General features: G+C 30.9%; 3 protein-coding genes across 5 annotated transcripts; all 3 read right to left on the bottom strand.

Moving 5' to 3' along the window:
- Positions 1 to 6,458: 6,458 nt before the first annotated feature.
- Positions 6,459 to 8,142, bottom strand: LOC111306018 (uncharacterized). The gene has a single exon (XM_022903920.2). The coding sequence runs from the start codon at positions 7,808 to 7,810 to the stop codon at positions 7,421 to 7,423; it is 390 nt and encodes a 129-aa protein (XP_022759655.1). The 5' UTR covers positions 7,811 to 8,142; the 3' UTR covers positions 6,459 to 7,420.
- A 6,136-nt stretch (positions 8,143 to 14,278) lies between these two features.
- On the bottom strand, positions 14,279 to 16,650 carry LOC111306017 (Pectin lyase-like superfamily protein). Its single transcript, XM_022903919.2, has 6 exons — positions 15,836 to 16,650; positions 15,559 to 15,726; positions 15,430 to 15,474; positions 15,127 to 15,334; positions 14,961 to 15,042; positions 14,279 to 14,852 (listed from the first exon to the last, which is right to left on the bottom strand). The coding sequence occupies exons 1-6, from the start codon at positions 16,346 to 16,348 to the stop codon at positions 14,348 to 14,350; spliced, it is 1,521 nt and encodes a 506-aa protein (XP_022759654.2). The 5' UTR covers positions 16,349 to 16,650; the 3' UTR covers positions 14,279 to 14,347.
- Positions 16,651 to 18,417: 1,767 nt separating this feature from the next.
- Positions 18,418 to 22,567, bottom strand: LOC111304960 (shaggy-related protein kinase alpha-like). Of its 3 annotated transcripts, none has more exons than XM_022902026.2 (13): positions 22,369 to 22,567; positions 21,679 to 21,869; positions 21,490 to 21,582; positions 21,333 to 21,392; positions 20,951 to 21,223; positions 20,748 to 20,822; positions 20,193 to 20,249; positions 19,935 to 20,075; positions 19,799 to 19,849; positions 19,438 to 19,533; positions 19,264 to 19,347; positions 18,938 to 19,040; positions 18,418 to 18,832 (listed from the first exon to the last, which is right to left on the bottom strand). In XM_022902026.2, the coding sequence occupies exons 2-13, from the start codon at positions 21,790 to 21,792 to the stop codon at positions 18,750 to 18,752; spliced, it is 1,230 nt and encodes a 409-aa protein (XP_022757761.2). In that variant the 5' UTR covers positions 21,793 to 21,869; positions 22,369 to 22,567; the 3' UTR covers positions 18,418 to 18,749. The 3 variants fall into 3 exon arrangements, with proteins under 3 accessions (XP_022757761.2, XP_089607131.1, XP_022757762.2); XM_089751005.1 differs by having other exon boundaries at positions 21,513 to 21,582; XM_022902027.2 differs by having other exon boundaries at positions 21,679 to 21,801.
- Between the last annotated feature and the right edge of the window lie 282 nt (positions 22,568 to 22,849).

Here is a 22,849-nt window from a genome sequence, read left to right as displayed (position 1 = left end):
CTTTGGATCAAATGCTTTCTCAAATAAATTCAATTACATTCTTGCCCCATAGTGTTGAGGGTAATCTTCGATTTAAGTTTCTTAAAAAAGAATTTAATAACTTCAAAAGGGATAACAAATGGATTTTTTTTGTTATGAAAGGAATAGAAAAGATGACTATTTGTCATATCAAATATGGATACCATTATTAAAAAGTAATTCTTCAAGAGTAGATTTTTTTCTTTGATATTAGAATCCTTTGAATATCTCATGTGCATGGTGTTATAATCAATTCTTTTTTCATTTTCATTTCTTTTGCAGCTCCAACTTAAATATCTTCTTATTATATTAAATAAAGTCCCAATGTAATAATATTCATTTTCACAACCTACACCAAGAGATGAAATTGATGCCATCTAGAAGAAAAGATATTGTGAAAATTGGATAAGTTGAGCTTTTAGGTAAATTTACCCTAAGATGTGGGCAAAAAATTTTTTTAAGGTAATGAAAGAAAGAAAAAATGAATGTTGCATAAATAAAGATGTAAAATAAGGATATGGTATTTTCAATAATTCTACCCCAAGGAAGAAATTGGAAAGGTTTAGGCTTTATGAAGAAATGCGGGTAGTGATGTATTTGAAATAGTCTTGACATTTATCAAATTGCTAAAATCTAAAATCCTCATATATTGGCTTACAATGAATTTTTCAAACAAGAATTTTCAAACTTCATTGCTCATAACCTTAATAAAGATCATTAACTTAGAAATTTTTCTTTGTTAAGTGAAAATTAGGATCATATGACTTGAAAAGTCAGGCTTTAAGTAGTATGGTGTTCAATTGAATTGGGGTTTAAAATGGTAAGTGAAACAATTGTATATATTTATTCTTGGTAATAATCACCAATTCTCTTAAGAGCATTTCCATGAAAATTTTTCTTTACAAAGAACATTTTTCAATTATAAAAATAAATCATGTGGGTTTTTATTGTCAAACAAAAATCAAATGGATGAAAAAAAATACTTGCATGTAAATCATAATGAAAGACAAGAATTCATATTTATGTACCAAAGATTGCCCCAAACAAATGAAATAATGTACATAGAAAAATGTATATGTAAATACATGTATGCAATGCATAATAACAACAAGAAATAATATTCAAAACTATGTACAAAATTGAAATGGCAAAGATTTTCTCAAACGAATGAAATAACATTCATACAAAGATTTTTATATGGATCTATATGCAAATACATGTTTACAATATATAAATGAAAACAAAAATTCATATCCAAAACTATGTACAAAATTGAAAAGGCAAAAATTTTCTCACATAAATAAAATAATGTATATACAAAGATGTTTACATACATGTATGTAATATATAGTAAAAATTCATATTCACAACTATATACAAAACAAAAAAGGCAAAGATTGCCCTAAAGAAATGGAATAATGTACATACAACGATGTTTACATGGATGCATGTATGCAATACAAAGTAAAAACAAAAATTCATATTCACAACTATGTAAAAAACTAAAAAATATAAATTACTCTTTAATCAAACATTCATGTCTTTTAATATATGAAAAAGTTAAATGAAATAATACATGAATTAATGCATGTATACATGAATGCAATAAGAAGGATTTAATGATGTAAATGCATGCATATAAAGTAAAAAAAAAAGGTTAGTGAACATAACATATACAAGAAACAATATAAAATGTTAGTATGCAAATAATATATACAAAAAAAAATAAATTTACAAGTAGAATAAATGTCACATCATGTATCTTATTTAGGATTTTCAAACATAAGAGAATGCATGGCTCCAACTTAGGTTTAGACCCTAGGGTTTATTTACATGCTAAGTTTAAAGATTTGACAATCTAAAAGTTTTCAAATTGTTCATTACATCATTATCCTTTATAGATTAGTAAGACACCCAATCCTTACTCATTATAGGCTACAAACAAAAAATGTTTAATTTAAGTAAGAGTTTTTCACTAGCCTATACAGAGACATTAAATTTTACAAAGACGTAAGTATTTTACTCCCTCTTAAGGGATAAAACTCGAGCATAGAGCTCATGTTATACATTTGTATGTGAATGATAGATATATAAAATGAATAAATAAATAAATAGATAAAATACAAACAAGAAAAAAAATCTTAAATTTATTAGGTTAGACTTGGATAACAGAAAAGTATTTATTAGCCTGACTCTCATTTTTTCAGTGGAGTCATCAAACTATCATAATGAATAAATTAGTGGATCTATGGTTAGAGAGATACTAAAAAAGTTGCCACCAATCTTTTTGTTAAAGTACGATTGATCACCTGATAAAATTTATCTCATTTAAAGAGAAATTACAAAATTAATTTAGGTATCTTTAAATAATATATTTTAGTTCATGAAATTAAAGTTTAGGTTCAGAAGTATGGTTACACGTGAAAAAGTTATAGTACCATTACAGCGCCTATCTAAAATATGTTTTCAGTTTAATTTCTAATTATCCAAGCCTTATAATATTCTTATAATTATACCAAATAATTTAATTATTGAAAATTAATCCTAAATTTACTCCAATAGTTTGGTAATAATTTAAGATAATTTTTTCACCTCAGTAGTATTCATGGAGACTCATGTTCCACTTTGAAGAGATTCCGTCATCGGGTTCAATTAATTTATTTTATTTAAAAAATAATCAGCAAAATCCTCTAATAGTTTAGCAAGATTTTACTTTAATACAGATCTCTCAATAGTCTGGTGAGATTTTATTTGAAAATTATTTATAAAATTTTACTTTGAGAAAATTCATTAAATCTTTCAATAGTTTGGTAAGATTTAATTTAAAATTTTGATGCTCCAATAATTTAGTATGATTAAAAAATGTATTATTTTATTTTATTTAAAAAATTCTTTAAGTCTTTCAATAGTTTGGTAAAATTAAAAATTTTTATTTTTTAAACATTTTTTTAAATTAAAAAAATAAATAAAACAAAATTTATCGTACAAAATAATATTTTGCAAATAATAATATAATATCATGCAATTAATATAAACTATCATGTAATTAAGATAAAATATCATGAAAATTAATTAATAATCATGCAAAAATGAATCACACAAACAAAATCATACAAACACATATATCAATAATCATGCAATTAAATAAAATATATAATCATATCATACAAAAATTAAATACAAAAAATAAGAGAATAAAAACGAAGTAAAAAAATAAAGAAAAAAAATCAAAATCAGAAAATAAAAAGAAAATAAAAAGAAAATAAAAAAAACCTGTAATCGGGTCAGGCTTGAAGTGTGGATATTCACGCGGGTCGTCGCCTTCATGCAAAAACTTCAAACTTCAACTGAAAAGTTCATCATAAACCCATAAAAGTTTTCAAAATTTTGAAAATCCAATAAAAATCTCATAATAAAAAATCAACAAAAAACTCCAGTAAAAATCTCTGAAACTCAACAAAAAATGAAATCAAACTTAGAAATTAAAATTAAAATTCAGGAAACCCAAAAGTAAATCAAATCAAACTCAGAACAAAATAAAATCACAAAATCTAAATTTTTTTTTAGAATTTGCTTCAATGATTGCTCTCTAAAATTAAAAAACAAAAAACTAAGATTCTTGGAATTTTATTATTTTCTCCTCCCTTTGTGTGTGAATTTTATTTTTTATAGGGATTAAATTTCTTTAATTTGAAAAATAAATCAAATTGATTATGATTTTATTGCGATTTTATAATATGTTATTTGATTTTGAGTTTCTCCTTTTATAGGATTTACATGAATCAAACCAAAATCCCTCATTTTTTTATTTTTCTTTTACTTTTTTTTTTACTATTGACTTTTTTTTTTCAAAACAAGTAATTAAAATAAATAAACAAATAAATCAAATAAAAATTTAAAATTTTTTTATTGGGCTCGAAGCTTCTCAATCAAACCTAATTTTACAGTCAAAACTCGTTTTCAATCCAAAAACTTTTTAGATAAGATGGAATATCTACAACATTATAAAAGGATCAGTTGAATGAATAATAATACATTAATAATTGAATACATATACGTCATGATCGTTTTCAAGAATTAATTTCACCCTTAATGCTATAATAGTTATAGATTCAAGATTTTTTTTCAGTGACCATTTATAATATATATAAAAAAATTATTGATAGATTTAACAATTGATGGCATCCAAGATTTTTTTTTTTTCATCTTTGAAGGTGTTCAAAAGAAATTTTAGAGAAGTCCAATAATTTTTTTTAAATCTTGTTATTTTTTAATTTTAATAAATGTCCATGAACAGTCTTTCACTAAAAGAGGATTCATCACTGCGTCATAGTGACGTTAATGACTTATTAGATGGTTGATGCATTTGGATTTTTTAGATAGAAAATAGTATATGGTTGGAAAATTTTCTGAGATGTAGGATTGCTAATGGGTTTCACATGGCTTGTTGATTTTTGAAACATTACAAGGGTAGATCTATGACAGCGACTTTATACCTAAAAAGTTTATCCTAGACATATGATTAATCTAGAATCGTTAAGAATTATTGGTCTCTAAGATAAAAATTGGGGGCTGGAAAGTTGATTATGTTTTCTATTTGTATTCTACTCATATAGGTTAAGAATTAGACATATTTGTAAACAAAGTTTTGGAAACGAAAATAATTCCTTTTATTTTCGGAAAGAAATTAGACAATTTTTAATACATTTTTAGGTTAATCAATAAAAATAAGTTTGATACAAAAACTATTGACTTTATAAAGTAAGATTATTAATACATTCCTGTCAAATGAATTAAAATATTTAAATAAATGAATTTTTTTTTTTTAATTTGAGAACCTAAAAAACCATAATATAGCAAATTATTAAGTATATATACTAATTTGTTTGAAATATAACAATATTATTTGGTGTCCCAAGAAATTACATGGTTGTAAAAATTTGATGATCATGTTCACTGTAAGAATAGGAGATTAGCCCATTAGGAAAGCGTTTTTTTTTTTTTTTTTTTGATGGAGGCCTATAGGAATTCATATTTTATAATTTGTAGACCTGAATGGGCTTCTATAGTGCTAGAATGCTGTTCAACTTTGCTAAAACAATGTGAATTTTCTTTTTAATTTTGAAAAGAGAATTCGCCTTGATTTTAAATAAAAACACTTGCATCTATTATTTAAAATTCAATAATTAAATGAGTCTAAATATATCGTACTATATCTTTTTAAATAAAATATTAACTTTTTATTTATAATAGTTAATTAAAATTGCATCAAACATTTATATATAATATTGGCTAGTAAATTATATTCGCTAGTATCCCATTATTTTTGCCTGCATTTGACTTAGAATATATTTGAATAGGTGGTGAAATTGATTATGATAATATTAAAAATAATAATAATATTACTGTAGTTGTGATTGAAAAAAATTATTGTACATACGATTGAAAAAATATTTTTTTTAAAAATTTTATAATAAAAAAATCTCATTAAAATTAATATTTAAATTTAATTGATGATGATATATATATATATATGTATATATATATATATATGTATATTGCCAGGCCTAACTGTGCTATGAATAAAGTTATATATGTAATTTGTTTTCTTATTTTTTGGAGGAAAGATACACGAGTGATCCAAATTTAGCCGTAAGAACGGATCATATGAAGAGAAGACTATATATAGTTTTTAATTTCTTTTATTTTCTTCCTTTGACCAAGCAATTTGAAACCTTGCGATTCCAGCCATCACTTTCTATACCTTTGGTCTATACATTCCATCAACCATTCAACTTATTACTGAGCAAGTTTATATTTAATGCTTTGTTGGTTTATAAATTTTTTATATTATTAGTAAATTAGATGCTATTATTTTATTAATAAATAAATATTAATTTTTAAAATAAATATATAAAAATTAATTTATTTAAAAAACTTAATTATTAATAAAGTAATATTATTTTATTCATTTCATTAATAAAGTTACTGTTATATATATTCTCATCAATTAACTATAAATAACTTGGTGGGGGTAGGTTAGGCTTTTTCTACTTTCTTTTAATAGTAACTTTGCAGACCAAGTTATCTTTTTGACTCTTATTAAATTCTTGAGATTCCTTCGTCTCTGGCCAACGACTAGAATTAGAAAAAACAAACGCAACCAGTTAAATATATAATAATACTCATAAAAAAAATACTCACATCACTTGTTGGGAGTGGACGTTAAGATATCCGAATGATCTTTTAGATGGGAAAGACAATTAAAAGTAATTATTTTTAAAAATTAGATTAATCCAATTGAAGTATTAATAAATTGAAAATCAAATTAAAAAAATACAATGAAAATGAAAAGGATACAAAAATTTACATGATCTAATTTTTTTTTACATTCAAAAAAAATAAATCATTGGAAAAAATAGAGATTAATTACAACATATAGTCACCACAAAACACTCTGCTCGATATCTAATCATGTTTTCACTATCTCAATGATAGAAAATAAATAAATAAACACAACAATCGCATGTCAAAACGTTGAATTTTTATGTTAAGTGATTAGGATTTCAAATTTTGACAATCTTTCGAGTGCAAAGAAACGAGAAATAAGCCAACCTCTGATTTACAAGCCCCGAACTCACTCTTAGCTTCTATTCACCCTCGGCTCATACTCTATTTTTTCCTTTCTCAATCTCTCGCACTTAGCACTATCATCAGCAAGTGATATTTCTAACGTGAAAAGAGAAGCCATGATACCAACAGAATATATATTTGCCAATTGAAAAAACAAAACCTTCAAATGCTTTACTACGTGAACAGCAAGAAGAGAGAAAATCTGACTTCATGTGATCCATCGCTTGTGATCATGGTATTTGTGGAGTTATGGTGAACCGTGCACCCACCATGTGCTTCAAAATGAGGCACGAATTATTTCAAGCCACACTATCCCAATAAGCACAAGGCCAAAAAATTTCTTTAGAAACTCATTTTCGTTTTAGAATTTGGTTCTTGTCCAGCACCTAGTGATTAGTAAGGTGAATAAATCTTCTGCTATGATCAAAATCAAACACCAAAAATATATAGAGATATGTTTAATATTTATTTCTTTACCATAATTTATATATAACATTCATGATTATCCGAAAACTTAACTGGTTAATGTCACCAAAAGAGATACTAATATTCACTAATTATAATTAAACTACAAAAGGGTAGATGGGAAAATGCTATGGCAGAAGAAAAGCTTGAAGGCTTGACGGGATCTTCTCACCTTCTAGCGTGGAACATCCACCTAATTACTTATGAACAGTTTGATCCATGTACCCCCATCTTCCAAGTAACAATCAACATACCTGGCCCAGCTACATTCTTGCAGTTGTTCCAAAAACCCTGATGATCCCCTTTACAGTGAAAGGGTAAGGTCTAACCCTTCTTTAACCTTCTCTTTCGGATCATTAATATCAGTGCCCTCTTTACTTTGAGAAGTACTGGCGAAGCTCACAGCTGGGGGTTTCTTCAGCTGATCAGCCTCTTCCATGAAATCTTCACGTTGAAATGAGGGCTGCCAGACTACAACCTGCTTCTCTTCTTCAAGCTTTCTCTTCTTGGTTATGCTCTGACGACCTGCAGCCTCATTATTCGCGATCTCTGCTGAGCTGTTGTTCATGATCAAATGATCACGAGCCTCTCGTATGCTCTTGACAAGAGCGTAGAATTTCTCCATATTTTCTTCCTCATCATCATCATCATGGGAAATCTCTCGCTTCTTGCTTGCAGGGCCAGCACTCTCCATGTTGGATTTTTCGCAGGCGGCCAAAGGAAGAGATGAGACAGAGAGACAGGAGTGGAGAGTGCTCTTTCTGGGTTCCTTCTCCGTAGCTTCTTCAAGACTGAAGTTACCCTAAACTATAGAAAGGTCAAGGTCAATGTGTACTGATAATTTTGTTCGTTGCGCTTGCGTGCGTCCCCTCGGCCTGCGGGTTGGGTTTCCTAAACGTACCCCACTAATGTGCATTGGACCAAACTATCCTCTTCATCGACTCATTACATCTTAATTCTTAGATCGTGTTTTTCGTCCTTTACCAAACTTACCCACTGTAAAATTTCTCTAATTACACCAACATTTAATACAAGAAATCTGAAAATTAATTTGCTGTTAATGTTTCAATTAGTATGTACTTCTACATGATTTTAATCCAATTATTGTAAGTCTATAACCTGAATAACTATCATCGTACATCTTTTGCATAAAAAAAGTCCGAAACTAACCCAATCAATCCATGGTAGATGAATTATTCAGCAGGATATTAGGAGATCATGGTTAATAAAGAAAATTTAAAATTGATGCCCTTTTTTTTGAGGTTGACTTAGATTTAGGGGTCGTCGTCCTTCGGCTTCACAAGTTCCAGTGGTTCCCAATTAATCACATGTGACCTTCGAGAATAAATGCTTACTGTCCCTTTGCAAGAAAGAAGCTGCACGCCGCATCAATTTTTAATTATCATTTTATTTAAATGGTTTGTGTGCATTTGTTTTAAGAGCATTAAAATTCGTTGAACCTTACCACCAAGATTTCAAACACATCTATAAATTTTTTTACTATAATATTATAATTATCTAATTCAATAAAAAATTATATAAAATTTATTACTTATAAAATAAATCTCATAATTTTAAATTATAATTAATCTATTATATTATAATAATTATTTATAAAATACTTTTAAAAAAAGTATAATGGGAAATTAGGTGACAAAAACAGAAGAAGCAAATTTAATGGAAAAGTATGACGTTTACACAATCGTCATTGAAATGAAAAATACGACGCATGCATCATGACACATTTGATGACTTTGACAGGGACTCCTTTTCGGTTTGGTTTTGGTGTAGTCCTCTCCTACTTACTGAAGATTCTCTTCTCTGAGCATGCCTTTGCTACTGCCGACGACCTTTCCCTTTAGCATCTCATCATCCAACTCACGAGAAAAACACGTTTATGGTAAAAGACCAGATTGGGCCTAGCAAAGCACGTAAGCGTAATAAGGCTTGGGTTACTAAAAAGCAACTGTAATTTTGCTTTTTCAAAATTTTAGATAAACTTTTATCCTTTTGTCGTATTTAATTAAAATTTTAAAGTAATATTTTTATTAAATTAAGTTTTTGAAATATTATTTTATCTAATTAAATCTTTAAAATATTTAAATCTTTTTTAAGTAATTTTTAGTGATTCTTATACAAAATGAAAACCTAACTAAACTAAAATAATATTTTAAGAGTTCAATTGGATAAAATAAAACATTAGGATTTATTTGAAAATTTTATAGGGGTTTTCTTAATTTTTTATTTTTATAATTTTTTCTTTAAAAGTTGAATGAATAGGAAATATATACATTTTTAATCCTTGAAAATATTAAATAATGCTATTTTCATTTAAGTTTTGGGTAATTTGTGGTTTCATATTCGCATTAAAATTTTTATTATTAATTTATTTTAAATTAAATGCTTAATATTGTGGGGTTCAAACTTCACCTTTTATATATATATAGTAAAATCTTCTTAATGACTACATCAAGAAGTAGAAAATTACAATTTTATTTATAAAAAAAATAAAAAAGCAAAACTCTACTATAGTAGGATTACAATGTAATGCCAACTCCTATTCGAAACACTTTAAACAAATCCTACTATTATGTACAACAAATCTATTTTGTTATGCAATATAGCGTACGTTATCAGGATTGCTCTTTTTTTTTTAATATTAAATGAAAAGTTTTGTTAGTGGACAGATAAGAAGTCATATCAATATAAATGAAATCTAAATTATTCTTTTATTATTAATTTTTTTTGCTTTTATTTTTTTACCAAACAATTTTTTTTTTATTTATAATTATAACATGGCACTAAACCTGAATTACTTTTCATCTAAGTATCAACAAAATTCTTCATTTAATATTGAAAAAAAAAAAACAAAATCCGTGTTGTCACTCAAACTCCTATTAACATAAGAAATCTCACTATTATTTAAGTCATTTTGGTCAAATTAAGGAGTTTGAAATCATTTTCATATCACTGGGATGAAAAATATAGGAACTGAAGTCATTTGGTAAGAATAGCAGTTTGTAAAACGTTGCAGAAAAGTCTTAAAACGTAATAGCAGACTACCAGTACTTTGTCCAGAGCAACTGACGGAGAAATCGATTCTCATTCGAAGCCACCATCGATATTATTACAGCATTTGTCACTCTTACCAACCGTAATTAATTCTCAATAATTTACTTACTGCTAAAATTCTTGCAAGACTTTAACCAACTTTAAGAGTATGCATGCATGATCAAGTGAGAAAACAAAAGGATATGCTGATACGAAATGAAAAAATACGATTGATAATAGAAATATATCGTTTGTAATAATTATATTATAATTAATTAAATTTAAAATTATGTAGATTTTATTAAAATATTATATAAAATCTATTTATATAAGTAATAAATTTTCAAATAATTTTTGCTTATTATTAAATAAATATATTAATATAAAAAAATTATAATTTAAATATTTTTAATATTTCAACATGAATTATAACATATAATTTTTATGTAAAATATATTAAAAATGCATAAATTATCAAATTTATTATTTTCCTTACTTTATAAAAGAAAAATAACATTTGAATTGTGAGCAAGTTAAAGTGGAAAATAATTTTCAAAGAAATATTAGGGTAAGTGCACGCTCTTCAAAGGACAAATACATCATTACCCAAGTGGCAAGTCAACAATTTGGACCCTAATGTTCGGTAGGGATGTTTGCTACTTTTCTTTTCTATTCTTTTTTAAGTAGTGGATTGCTAACGAACACAAGCCAACATTTTCAAGTTGCAAGGCCGACAAATACAATAAATAAAAAACATGGTACTATAGGAGTAACAAATATAGACCTTGCAGCACACTTACTATTAACGATGATAAAGTTAAACAACTTGTGCAGGTTAAAACAATTGAAACAACTTGCTTAGACGCCGACGAAAGTTGTCGGAATGGTTTTTCTCATGTTCATTGATTCGATATTTGATGCCAACTTGCCAACTTGCCAACCTGCTCTTTTTAAACAAATATATAATATATAGTCAAAATTTTAACTGTATTTTTCCAATATTATATCTTTTTAAGGATAATATTCTATCAATATAATACACGATTTATTGTTGGTGTATTTTTCAATGTTATATATACGTATGTAATATTACTATATGTCTTTAATGGTTTATTTAATTAGTGGTAAATTTTTAAGATAATTTATTTTTATTAGACAAAATAAGTGAATTTCGAAAAGCAAACAAGCAAGTGTTTTGAAAAGTAAAATAAAAAAAAAAATTAGCATTGCACTTTTCTCACAGAAGAAATTCCAAATTGTTGGATATCTAAGCTTAATTAGAAATTATTGTTTGTCTAGTTATAGGTACGTAAAATTGAAAAATGATGATAAACGACCTAATTCCGTGAACATTCATAAAGATAAATATTCGCTTAAATCGGATAGCATTTAGCGATGGTGGAAGTGTGAGCTCAAATTCACTACAGGAATTGCAGTCCAAAACTAGAAGAGTGGAATATTAGTAATGATTGATTTTAGGGAATTTTTTAAAATAAAAGAAGTCGTAATTTAGAATATAAGAAAGCATTATAAGTGCTAAAATTTAAATTTTAAATAAGTTAAATGTTACTTTTTAAAAATAATTAGTACCATTTAATCAGATTAGATTTGGTTTATTTTTTTTAAATAATACATAGTATTATAAATTTTTAAATTTAATCCGAATCCAAACTAACTTTTCTTTAAAATCAAATTCAATTTAAACCGAATTTTATTATTTTGATTTAACTATTTTTGAAATTTATTTATTTTTATATTATTTTAATATAATATTTTAAATATTCAAATAAATATAAATATAAAGTGATTATTTTATTTTATAAAAATTTTAAAAAATAAAATTAATAAAAATATATAATTCGATTAAAATATTATTATTATTTTTATTTGAACTTAATAGTAATATTTAATATTCAAATTTAATTCAAATCGAATAAAAAAATTTTATTTAAATCGAATATTACGGTACCAGATATTTTTAAACGAATGATGGTGTCTAAGACTATGGACTAAGGTCGTATTATATAAATCAGAGAATTAATCAATGTGATGACTTAAATGGCTCAAATTGATCCAAAATTTTTTTAAGTCAACAGCGGCTGGAGGCTGCTGCAGCAGTATATGCGAATGGAACTTAATTTGAATATTGGAAGGGGAAAAGATTTTCAGATAGATTAAAGATAATATTTGATAATCCATTTCAAACACGAAAAGCCATCTGATTTGGAATTTGGATTGCGTTTTTGTTGCTGGATTGAGTATAGTCTCCACTCATGTAAAAACCGGTAATAAAAAAAATTATCATTATGGCTGGTTTAATCAAGAGTGAATTTTATGATTTAAAATGTGCGACGATACAAACTACTTACTTGGTTAACTTTCTGTGGCCCAAATTATAAAAGTAGTCAGACCCATCCTGGTTGTTAGCCCAAAGGTATCCATATTGGCATAATAAATGAGTACAATAGAGGAGGAGGGAAGTGGGTCCATGGTTTTCGTGATCCAACCAAACCCTTTCTTCATTGTTGTTTGTTACATATAAATTCTAATGGCTGGTTCCTTCACAATGATAATCCACAGCCTTAGGTTAGGCTCCGGTTTCAATGCTTATTCGGCTGAGATGCTGTTCAAGAGTGGTACAATATTTTTCGAATCTGCCCAAACATATTGTATAACCCATTAACATTAATTTTTTATATCCATGAATCTTTTACTAATTTAATCACTACTATGATAGTAAATCATAGACTAAAGCATCCATTATGTATCTGTCTGCAGTGAGCAGACAGAATTAGTGCCTTATAGTGGAGTTGACAGATTCCTTCATCTTTTTTGGGTTAGCTTTAGGCAGCCTTCCTTCCATGCCCATATCCACCCGATAATTCTCCATTTTTTGTGGCAGTAAGAGTTTCAGAAACCCTTTTCACTTTTCCATTGTTATTAAAAAGGAGCATTACTCTTCCCTTCCCCTTTTTTTCTTTTTCGGAGGCCCTCCATTGACACCCTTTGAATTCGAAACTAGCTGTATTTTATGTGGAATTTTAACCTGTATAACTAGATCTGTGTGAGGATGCTCGGCTTACTCATTAAAAGTCACTATAGCTATCGCATGGCGATGGCAGTGGCTTCTTCAAATTTATGATTCTTTTGCACATCAATATTTCTCATGGGGGGATTTACTGTTATCAACAAAGAAAAAAAAAAGTAGAGCGCTTAAAATGTATGTGTGAAGGTCAAAAGCATTCCGATTTGATCATTCTCTATATGTAATGTTGTAAAATGGGAGAGGGTAGAAAGGTGAGTTATTGTGGTTGGCCAATGAATCGGAGCCCGTGCACCGACCGCCACTTTTCGAGAGAACTTATGTCTACACTACTCTACTCAAATCTTTTATGTCATGATCCAGATTTATTATGATTATAGTAGCTCCTGCTGCATGCGCCTCCTGCTGGAAGAGATGGACAGCCTTGTCCCTCCACTTTGTTACTGTTAAATTTAATGGGCATGCGTTCTGATATTAACCAAAACCAAAAACAAATCATATTGGCTTATATATATATATATATTGATGACAAATTAATTCTGTCCTTGATCATCAACTTTCACTAATTATTCTCTGATTATATGTTCTCTTTCTGCTTGCTTTCTCTTCGACTTACTTTTGCAGCTGATCATTTGTTTGATTACAAGAGCTTTTGTCGTGGTTTTAAGACACATGAATATGCGGAAAGTTGGAATCTTGTAGTAATTATATGATTCTGCCACTGCCACATCCATCACTTTTTTGTGCCTTCTATGCCTCATTGCACTTTATACGTTGCTTTTAATATTGAACCCCCCCTCAAAAAAAAACAGAGGAAAAATTTTCACAGATGTCACGGGGATTCCCTCTTTGAAAAAAAAATTATGCATGAAATCGGTGAAACCAGAGTTTAAAGTTCATTTATTTGTCAGTGTTCAGATATCTGTGTATCAGTTTGCAAATATCAGATTTTTTTCTAACTTGGAAATTTAGTAAGAAACCATACAAACTAGGGGAGATTAATATGGACAATTCTAGAGTGATATCATAATTAGAAATATAATCTCGATACATCCATGCTTTCCTTTCAATTATATATATACGTATGTATTGAAGCTGATTTACATAAAAAAAAAAAAAAGAGAAGGTTCTAAATCATCAGCAATAATCCATATCCTTCTTATCCAAGATGGATCGAGGAATACCCTCCATTAAGCAGGACACAGGTGGAATCGTAAGTGTTTCTAAGTCCCCATAAGCATTCCAACAAAAAGGGTCCAAAACTATATCTCCTTGAGCAGGAAGAAGCTCAATATCAGAGAGCGTGATGTTTGTACATGGAACTGAATCACTACAAGCAAAATGCATTGGAGGGCTTCGGATATCATAGGTTCCCTTGATGCTATCGTAGAGTATGTCTGAGACATAAACAGCTGATGTTTGATTAGTGCAGTCCTTTGAGAGGCAGTAGAATTGATCAATTATAATTGGATTCCTAACACTTTCCATGTGAATGTTGCTGAATGTTATTCCTGATACAGCTCCAGATCCACCTTGCCACGTTTTGATCCTAACACCATTATCTGACACCTTAATCACTGAGTCTCGAACTGTGATATTTGAGACGCAGGCTCGTGAATTGTGATTGCCTAGGCTTCCAATACTGAGTGGAAGAATCAAGGGAACAGATTTAACATGGAGAAGTTTGGCATGCTTAATAACAAACATGAAATCGTAAGGTTAATAGTTAAATAGAAACAACAAGGACTACCTGATTCCATGACCAGGTCCGCAAGTTAGGTTCCTAATATCCACATCATAACATCCTGATCCAATGGATATGCAATCATCACCTGTAAATAAAGATCATCAAGATGCTGAATTTAATATGGGAAGGGAAACGAAATTTGGGATGATTTATGGGATTTTAGGCTAACCATTAGAGATAACTGAATTATATATTTCAACACCATTTGTGTTTTCTAAGTGGATCCCATCAGTATTGGGACTCAGGGCATGAGCCGTTATGTGAAGGGATTCAACATGGACAGTCTTGCAACCATCGAATCTAAAGTGGAATTGGGGACTATCCTTAACTTTAAGTCCTTGCACAGTCAAGTTGGAGCTCATGAAAAACCTTACAGCCTGCATCATGAATTTTAAAATGATACCAATTCTTTGTGTTATCTTGGGGGGGGTCAGAAACACAAAATATTTAAATGTAAAGTCTGACAACTTACAATTGGGCTATCACATGGTCCAGACAATGTTGTTCTATTTGTTCCCTGCGCCGTTGGATGTAAAAGATTAGCTATAAACTCAAGTGCATAAGATAAAAATGATTTTAGGGGTGAATTAGTCAGCTATACCTTGTGGGGCTTGCAAGGAAGATCCCACCATTTCTGTCCTCTACCATTAATGAGACCACCTCCTTGCAGGGACATTCCATTAATTCTATAGAAGACCAACCACTGGTGCTTGCTGTTATTCTTTGGCCACGCGTCGGGTCCATCTGGAGGCATAAGAGTACCATCAACCTTCACAGCGACCAAAATGTACCACATCACCAATCCCATTAGTCCTTTTGATACTTAAAAAGACGTAAGCGCTGACAATCAGACAAAACAAGTACATAATGTACAATACCTGAAAGACTAATCCACCTTGACAAGGACCTGTAAAAATTGTGGACTGAATCATGAAGGAAAAACCATAGGGAACATGGAGGACTGCTGAATTAACTTGACAAGCAGAGTCCCATGCCATCTTGAATGCTTCTGTGTCATCTGTCACGCCATCCCCTACTGCTCCAAATTTCTTTACGTCGAAAACACCAGTAGAATTATTGGCATTTTCATCACTAGGGGACCTGGAAGGCTCAGATGCAAGTGAACTTGAAGGCTCAGGTGCAAGAGGACTGGAAGGCTCAGGTGCAAGATAACTTGAAGGCTCGGGTGCAAGAGGACTGGAAGGCTCAGGTGTAAAAGGACTGGAAGGCTCAGGTGCAGTAATAGGGGGTGCTGAAATTTCAGATATTTTATGATGGTGACTATGATGCTTGTGTTTTGTATGGTCATGATGCCATCTAGCTTGGGTGCAAAGGAAGAAACAAACGAAAGACATGCAATATATAAATTGGGACACACGAGAATACTCCATTTTGAAGCTAAAATTAGCTCCACGAATGAGGACAAATCAGAATTCTGTTGGTAAACAGAGAAGACTCTAACTCTCTCAGGTATGGTTTCGCACTTTTGCTGGAATTTCGAAAAAACCAAACCAGCTCAAATTGTTTAGTCAATGTCAAGAACTAGATGAAAAGGATGAGAGAAGTTATGGCGAACATGAAAATGAATGCACCCCAAGTTTTGGGAAGGATTGAAGGAAGCAAGTAGCTTCCTTTGTTTGAGTGACCACTGTAAGCACTAGAGCAACTTGCTGAAGATTTAACTGAGTTTGGGTTTGGAATGCATGCCGAATCAGAAAGGCTGAATGAATATATATATATAAATATATATATATATATATATTTATAACAAAAACAGATAGTGGAAAGGAGTATAAAACACATATGCACGTTTAGATTATTATAATGGAGTTTTGGAGGCGGGAACCGACCAATACCATATAGGCATTGGCTTTTTTGAGAAGGTGGAGTCTGCATATGACCGTTCTGGAAAAAGGTAAACGGAATAACAAGATATCAGATGCGTGGATTGTCCATAAGCCCCCCATGTTCTTCCCATAACTTTCACTTTCATCGGTCCCCAATCAAAGTTACTTGACTCTCAGATTAAATTATGCAACATGGTTACAAGGCCCAAGTTAACAGTATAATCCCTTGTGTCCTGAGTGGAGCATGCTTTTGAAAACCTACCGGTTCAGTTATGGAAAACTGAAGGAGCTTAAATGCAACATAATGTGAGACACCTAAAGAGGAATCTAATCTTTTCACCGTAGCATTTACGGGATGGGATGGGATGGGATGAGCTCTCTCCCGGGCAAAAGAATTTTCAATTATTGTGGACATTCCACTTAAAGATGTTCTCAATGTATTGGAGATGCCTTTTGCAGCGACCATCAAAGGCAGTTTTTTCGGTTGCTTCTTTCAGTGATAACCAATGAATACGATGCTCCCAAAAACACATTCATTGTCAGCAATAAACATGGATTATTAGGAAAACCTGAACTTGGCTTGAAGGGTAGAAAGCCACAAAGCTCCAACCACAAAAAATTGCACAAACTACTTTCCAGGATCAGATGGTGCCCTTTGCTTTGCTTGGCTTGATAGCGAACCTCCCACAAAATTTTTGTGCCTAGTGACAAGTGATTTAGACCCTGGTCGGCTATGGCGTTACCACAAGGCATGCAGTGAACGCTGCTTGACAGGAACATAATTTGCTTAGTAAAGAAAAGCAGTGTTATTATTTTTTTCAGTTTTCGGCAAAGACGGTTAGTAGTGGGAAGCGTAAAATGTTGTTTGGGAGCGGTGGGCCACTAGTTTGAGATAAGAGATGAGAGCTACCTCCACAACAACCCACTCACTCCCAAAGTACCTTTCTCCGTGCATATGCGCTGGTATTTTTATTGATAGCTACTGTCTACGTATAATTACGAAAAAACAATTTGGCTTTTAATTTCTTGTTTCAGGGTGATAGTCGGCTAATCAGAAATGTAAAGAAAAGGTGTAAAAAAGGACCAATTCTTATATTGCTTATAAACTAGATAAAGTTGTTACAATTGAAATAAGTGCTGATGATGACCAGGTGCAGTTTAGGACCAGCGCTTGATGACCATTCCACGTCAACTTGCAAGAATATGCTTTGGCATTTATGATCCAGGATTTGAACAAAATGCACCGAATAATGTACCATGCGAAGACGATTAAATGCTTTGTTAAGGATTTAAAGAATCTAGCAAAAATTTTCAATGTACCTTTAAGAAGAAAAATAAGCGAGACATGTTACGTCATAGATACAAGTTAGGCCGAATCAAAACATGGCAAAATACATTTACTCTACATGTTCTGAGAATTCAACTCCAAACTGATGCTTAAACACTTTGCCTCTCGACCTTTTCTTGCGCCCCACTTAGTTACAGAGCTGGCTATTGCTGAAAGCATCATTTAACAACAGCTGTTAAGAAGACAAAAACCGGAATCGAAAACACCTTTTCTGTTATCCTGGCCTGCTAACATAGATTTAATTCCATAGCCCTCAAACTTATAATTAAAATTATACTAAAAGGAAACAACTTTGAATCCAATATTTTGTCGTTACAATCTGTCATCAGATGGAAATAAGTGGTCAACATACTCATTTAAGGTCTTATGAACAATATTAATAATAGCAGACACTCCTTTCTGCTTTCTACAAAAGTGGGAAAAAAGAAAACATAAATGTTGGTAAAAAAAATTTAATAAAGGGAACAAATAAACATTGAGGTTGACAAAGAGATAAACACGGCTTCTTCATCATATAACTGAAACAGGCCACTAGCTACTTCTCTACAATAGACCACGACTTCTGCAATCACCAGACATCAGGAAGAAAGAACCCCATCACAATCCAAGGAATGCACATTGCTTTTTCGCATGTTCTGGGATCAGCTTCCCTAGCATATCTACAGGCACTCCCTTCAGTTCTGAAAATGGAAATGGCAGGACAGCAACAACAATCAGTTACCACAGTTCAATAAGAAATTACCAAAATAGTAGAAACATCAGTGCACTATAGGTTTGCTTTTTACCATGAGGCTTAAAGTTAAATAGTGGGGGAAGATGACGTCCATTAGGTAGGCGGGCATTAGGATCACGTAGCTCATCAAAGAATGGATGGATCAAAGCCTCGATCTGTACAGAATAAAAACCTCGTCATAAGATACCATATAAAATATATAGATTTAGTAAACTTGAACAGAAAAGTTAAATCAAAGAAAATATTATTTGCAGAATCCATGAAAGTTTCTTTTTTTCTTACCAGAATGAGAACAGACAGAAGACAACAGAAAAAAAAAAAAAAAAAAAAAAAGAGACAAAAAGAAAAATCCAGAGTTGTAAAAAGTTTGATACTTACAGCTGTGCTACGAAGGTTTGGAGAGTACTGCAAAAGTCGTGAAACAAGATCCACTGCTTCAGGAGGCATACGCTTATGAAATATCTGCATACCAATAATACATTGGTCAACACCATATGTTAAAGACATAAATTCTTCTCACAATGTAAAGAAATGACATGTGATCCCCACTACCTTGTGCCATGGGTGAGCTTTAATTTGGGGAAATTTGAACTCTGTGTAGTTAGGATTCATGCACTTTATTTCTTCTCTTGTTGGGGTACCTAGAACCTGCATTAAAATCACATAAATCAGAAAAGGGAAGAAGAAAAAGTAATGAAAGTATAAAGGAACACAAGTAGAATAAATCAGAAATCCAGCACCACTGATGCCAGATTATTTAAGAGCCACCAATAAGGAAAGAACTTAGATAGGTTAAATATCTCCCATCCTTCATTTTTAATTAACTATTTTCCAATAATGACGATGTTGAAGTATTTTCCAATAATGATGATGTTGAAAATATTATTGAAGAGAATTTTGAATTAAAATATACCTTAATAATTTCAACAAGCTGGTCTACTCCACTCTCACCAGGAAACAGAGGCTGGAGTCAAAAAAATATTTGGTAAGTAATATAAAAGGAAAAATGTCCATACATAACCAAAAATATATGCAAGGAAACCATCTACCTGCCCAAGCAATAGCTCAGCCAAAACACAGCCAGCAGACCAGATGTCAATGGCTGTGGTATATTCAGTTGCACCAAAAATTAATTCAGGTGCTCGATAGTACCTAGAACATATGTAAGATATGTTTGGTTCCCCTTTTACCTGGCAAAGTCAAATCAAATTTAGGCTTATGAACAATTACATAGCCTCTGAAGAAGCAAATAAAAACGTTTAAGATTCTATTGTACACAAAAACGTTTAAGATTCTATTGTACATACCAAAACTTTTGCACTTCCAAAATCACACAGTTTTAGCTGGTGGGTGTGTGGGTTGACCTGTCACAAGAAATCATTGTACTGATAAGATTATGCTTTTTAGTATGAGTTAATAGATAATGATAGATGAATCCAACCTTCTATAGTAAATAAACAGATAAGATGGGTAAACTAAGTTATTCCTCAAAATGAATATCGAGGCATTTTGTATCTTAACAACAAGGTACATCATGGTGGCAATATCTTCAACTGAATTTAAAGGTGATAAAGGAGCTTCAATAACCGTAGAGACCCATTCTGTTCAAAATTTTGAGATTGCAAAGCTCTACAGCTTAAGTTTCAGATTTCACATTATAATATAGTAGCATGCATAGATTCCTCAGAATGCTATGTTTTTTCCCTTGCCAAACTCCAAATGATGCTTTTAAACTATCATTAAGGTGAACCATCAAACTATTTATGGACAATGTTCCTCTGGTAGTCATTAGAGATTTAAAAACTGAAATAGCTGTAGTAACTACAAATAGAAAGCATTTAGCAAGTTGCTTGACAACATACTAATAAATTTTGAGGCTTTATGTCCCTGTGGCACACGCCAGTACTGTTATGAATGTAAGCAAGCGCTCTGCAAATCTGCATAACAACAAGAATAATACCAATTATATGTAAGGGTTGCATACTAACATGGATTTCTTGTTTCCATAAAGATATAATAGATAGAAATAAGATAGTAAAAGTGAATATTTTAACCAAGCTTATACCTGGTAAAAATAGAGTTTAACATATATCAGTGGCATCCTTTGGTTCATCTTATTATAATGTTTGATAACACGGTGGACAGTTTCTGGAACATACTCAAGCACCAGGTTAAGGTAGAGCTCATCTTTTTCAGTTGTTGAAAAGAAACAATGCTTCAAAGAGACAACATTAGGGTGGTCCAGAAGACGCATGGTTTGCAATTCACGGTTCTTGTATCTCTTATCTTGAAGAACCTTCTTAATAGCAACAGTTTCGCCTGTCTCTAAACATTTAGCCTGAAATACAACATAGACAATTCAGTACAAAACCTAAAATTCAACATAAAATACGAAATCTTTACATATCTTCATATAAAAGTATGATTAGGATGAAATCAATCTGTACCTGAAAGACGACACCAAATGATCCTTGCCCAACAACACGTTCAGCCATATAGCTTATTGTCTGAAAATGATAGGAAAGTTAATTTAGAAAACCATCAAACACCCAAAAGCAAGACCTAATAAACTCTAGCTCACAAGGAGAAAATTATAAAAGTAACCTGCTTAGGCAGGCCATTTTTACCACCAATAGTGGTGACGATTATATGCCCTGTCTCGGTTCCATTACCATCAACGACAGTTGCTTCCACTTCCTGCAACATAGCAATAGCTTTTGTAAAACAGATCCGAAATATCAACAACCAATTATTGAAGCAAAGTAAACTAACTACAAAAGTAAAATAACATACCTTATCATCCCTAATTTTCATATCATTCATTTCATCAGGCAATCTATCAACACTGATTGTATTTCTACCAGGTTCTCTTAATCCAGAAGTGGGCACGAAACTAACAGAAGCCATTGGACTAAACTGAAAGCAAAAACGAGAATCTCACAGATCCTTTGTGGAAAATTCAGCAAAACAACTCAATAAATTACCTGTAAAACACATAAAAAAATGCCAGTGGTTCATCCTCACAGAAATCGGCAATGTATCAAACATTCAAATAACATAACCAAAAATAAGCTCTAAAATCTCTAATCCTTAGAAGAAAAGAATAAACAAGTATAAAAAAAAGCTAATTTTAACTATAAATTTTGCGTAAAATTAGATAAAGAGAGATCCTTTTCTTCCTTAGTGCATCAAGTTTTGCGAGTTAAGTTAGTCATAGTTTACTTTACGCGAGAAAATTAACCGAATAAGAAGAGTTTCCTTTCCCTCACTTCCTCGGGAAACAAACAGAGCAAAACCCTATACTAAAATAATAAAAGTTCAAAAAAAAAAAAGTAAGGAAATAATATTGGGAAACCTAAAAAGAAAGAAGGATCTAAGATGAAGCAAAAATTAAACAAATACAACGAAAAAAACTTGATCCAACAGCCAAACACGGCAACTATTAGATTCAAAAAAAAAAAAAGTGTGGAGGAAATTAATTACCGATTGGGTCAAGAAATCGGGAAAAAAACAGGTAGGCGAGGCGGAATCATGAGAGAAATAATACGGGCATGGAATTCGGATCTTAAAATGGATCTTTCACGATGAAGTGGCGGAGAAGAGCGTGGTTTTGGAAGATTTCTTTTATTTGAGGAAAAAGAGAACGCGTAGCTTTGAGCTTTGCTGGGTTCTTTTTGGTGGTGGGAGGTGTTGATGACAGATAGTCAAACATTTATGTGATTTTTATTTTTCTTTTTCTCTCTGGCTCTTAAACAGTGCATAAGTCTTTCTTTTTGACCGTTCAAACCCAGCAGGCTTTGCCCCACTTTCACCTTTCTCTCTCTTTCAAGTTTTGAATCAAACTATTCCCTTTGTCCTTTTCCCTTCCTTTTTTTTTTTTATTTGTCAGTTTTTTTCATTCATTACAAAAATAATTTTGATAAAAATTTCATTTACAATTTTATTACATTTAAATAATCAATTA

Source organism: Durio zibethinus, chromosome 21 (assembly GCF_047325235.1).
Source record: "Durio zibethinus cultivar Kanyao isolate XHJ-2024 chromosome 21, ASM4732523v1, whole genome shotgun sequence".
NCBI classification, from domain to species: domain Eukaryota; kingdom Viridiplantae; phylum Streptophyta; class Magnoliopsida; order Malvales; family Malvaceae; genus Durio; species Durio zibethinus.
The sequence above is the reverse complement of the archived record's forward strand: the minus strand, read 5'-3'. Positions and strand labels throughout refer to the sequence as shown.

What these genes read in the sequence shown, in the direction of transcription:
- LOC111304960 (XM_022902026.2), bottom strand. Translation starts at nt 21,792, where the DNA reads ATGGCTTCTGTTAGTTTCGTGCCCACTTCTGGATTAAGAGAACCTGGT. An exon ending in CATTTGGTGTCGTCTTTCAG is followed by an intron (nt 21,224 to 21,332) that starts GTACAGATTGAT and finishes GTTGTATTTCAG; the next exon opens with GCTAAATGTTTAGAGACAGG. An exon ending in TTGGAAGTGCAAAAGTTTTG is followed by an intron (nt 20,076 to 20,192) that starts GTATGTACAATA and finishes TGACTTTGCCAG; the next exon opens with GTAAAAGGGGAACCAAACAT.
- LOC111306017 (XM_022903919.2), bottom strand. Translation starts at nt 16,348, where the DNA reads ATGGAGTATTCTCGTGTGTCCCAATTTATATATTGCATGTCTTTCGTT. An exon ending in TTCCTTGCAAGCCCCACAAG is followed by an intron (nt 15,475 to 15,558) that starts GTATAGCTGACT and finishes CCAACGGCGCAG; the next exon opens with GGAACAAATAGAACAACATT. An exon ending in GACCATGTGATAGCCCAATT is followed by an intron (nt 15,335 to 15,429) that starts GTAAGTTGTCAG and finishes TTCATGATGCAG; the next exon opens with GCTGTAAGGTTTTTCATGAG.
- LOC111306018 (XM_022903920.2), bottom strand. Translation starts at nt 7,810, where the DNA reads ATGGAGAGTGCTGGCCCTGCAAGCAAGAAGCGAGAGATTTCCCATGAT.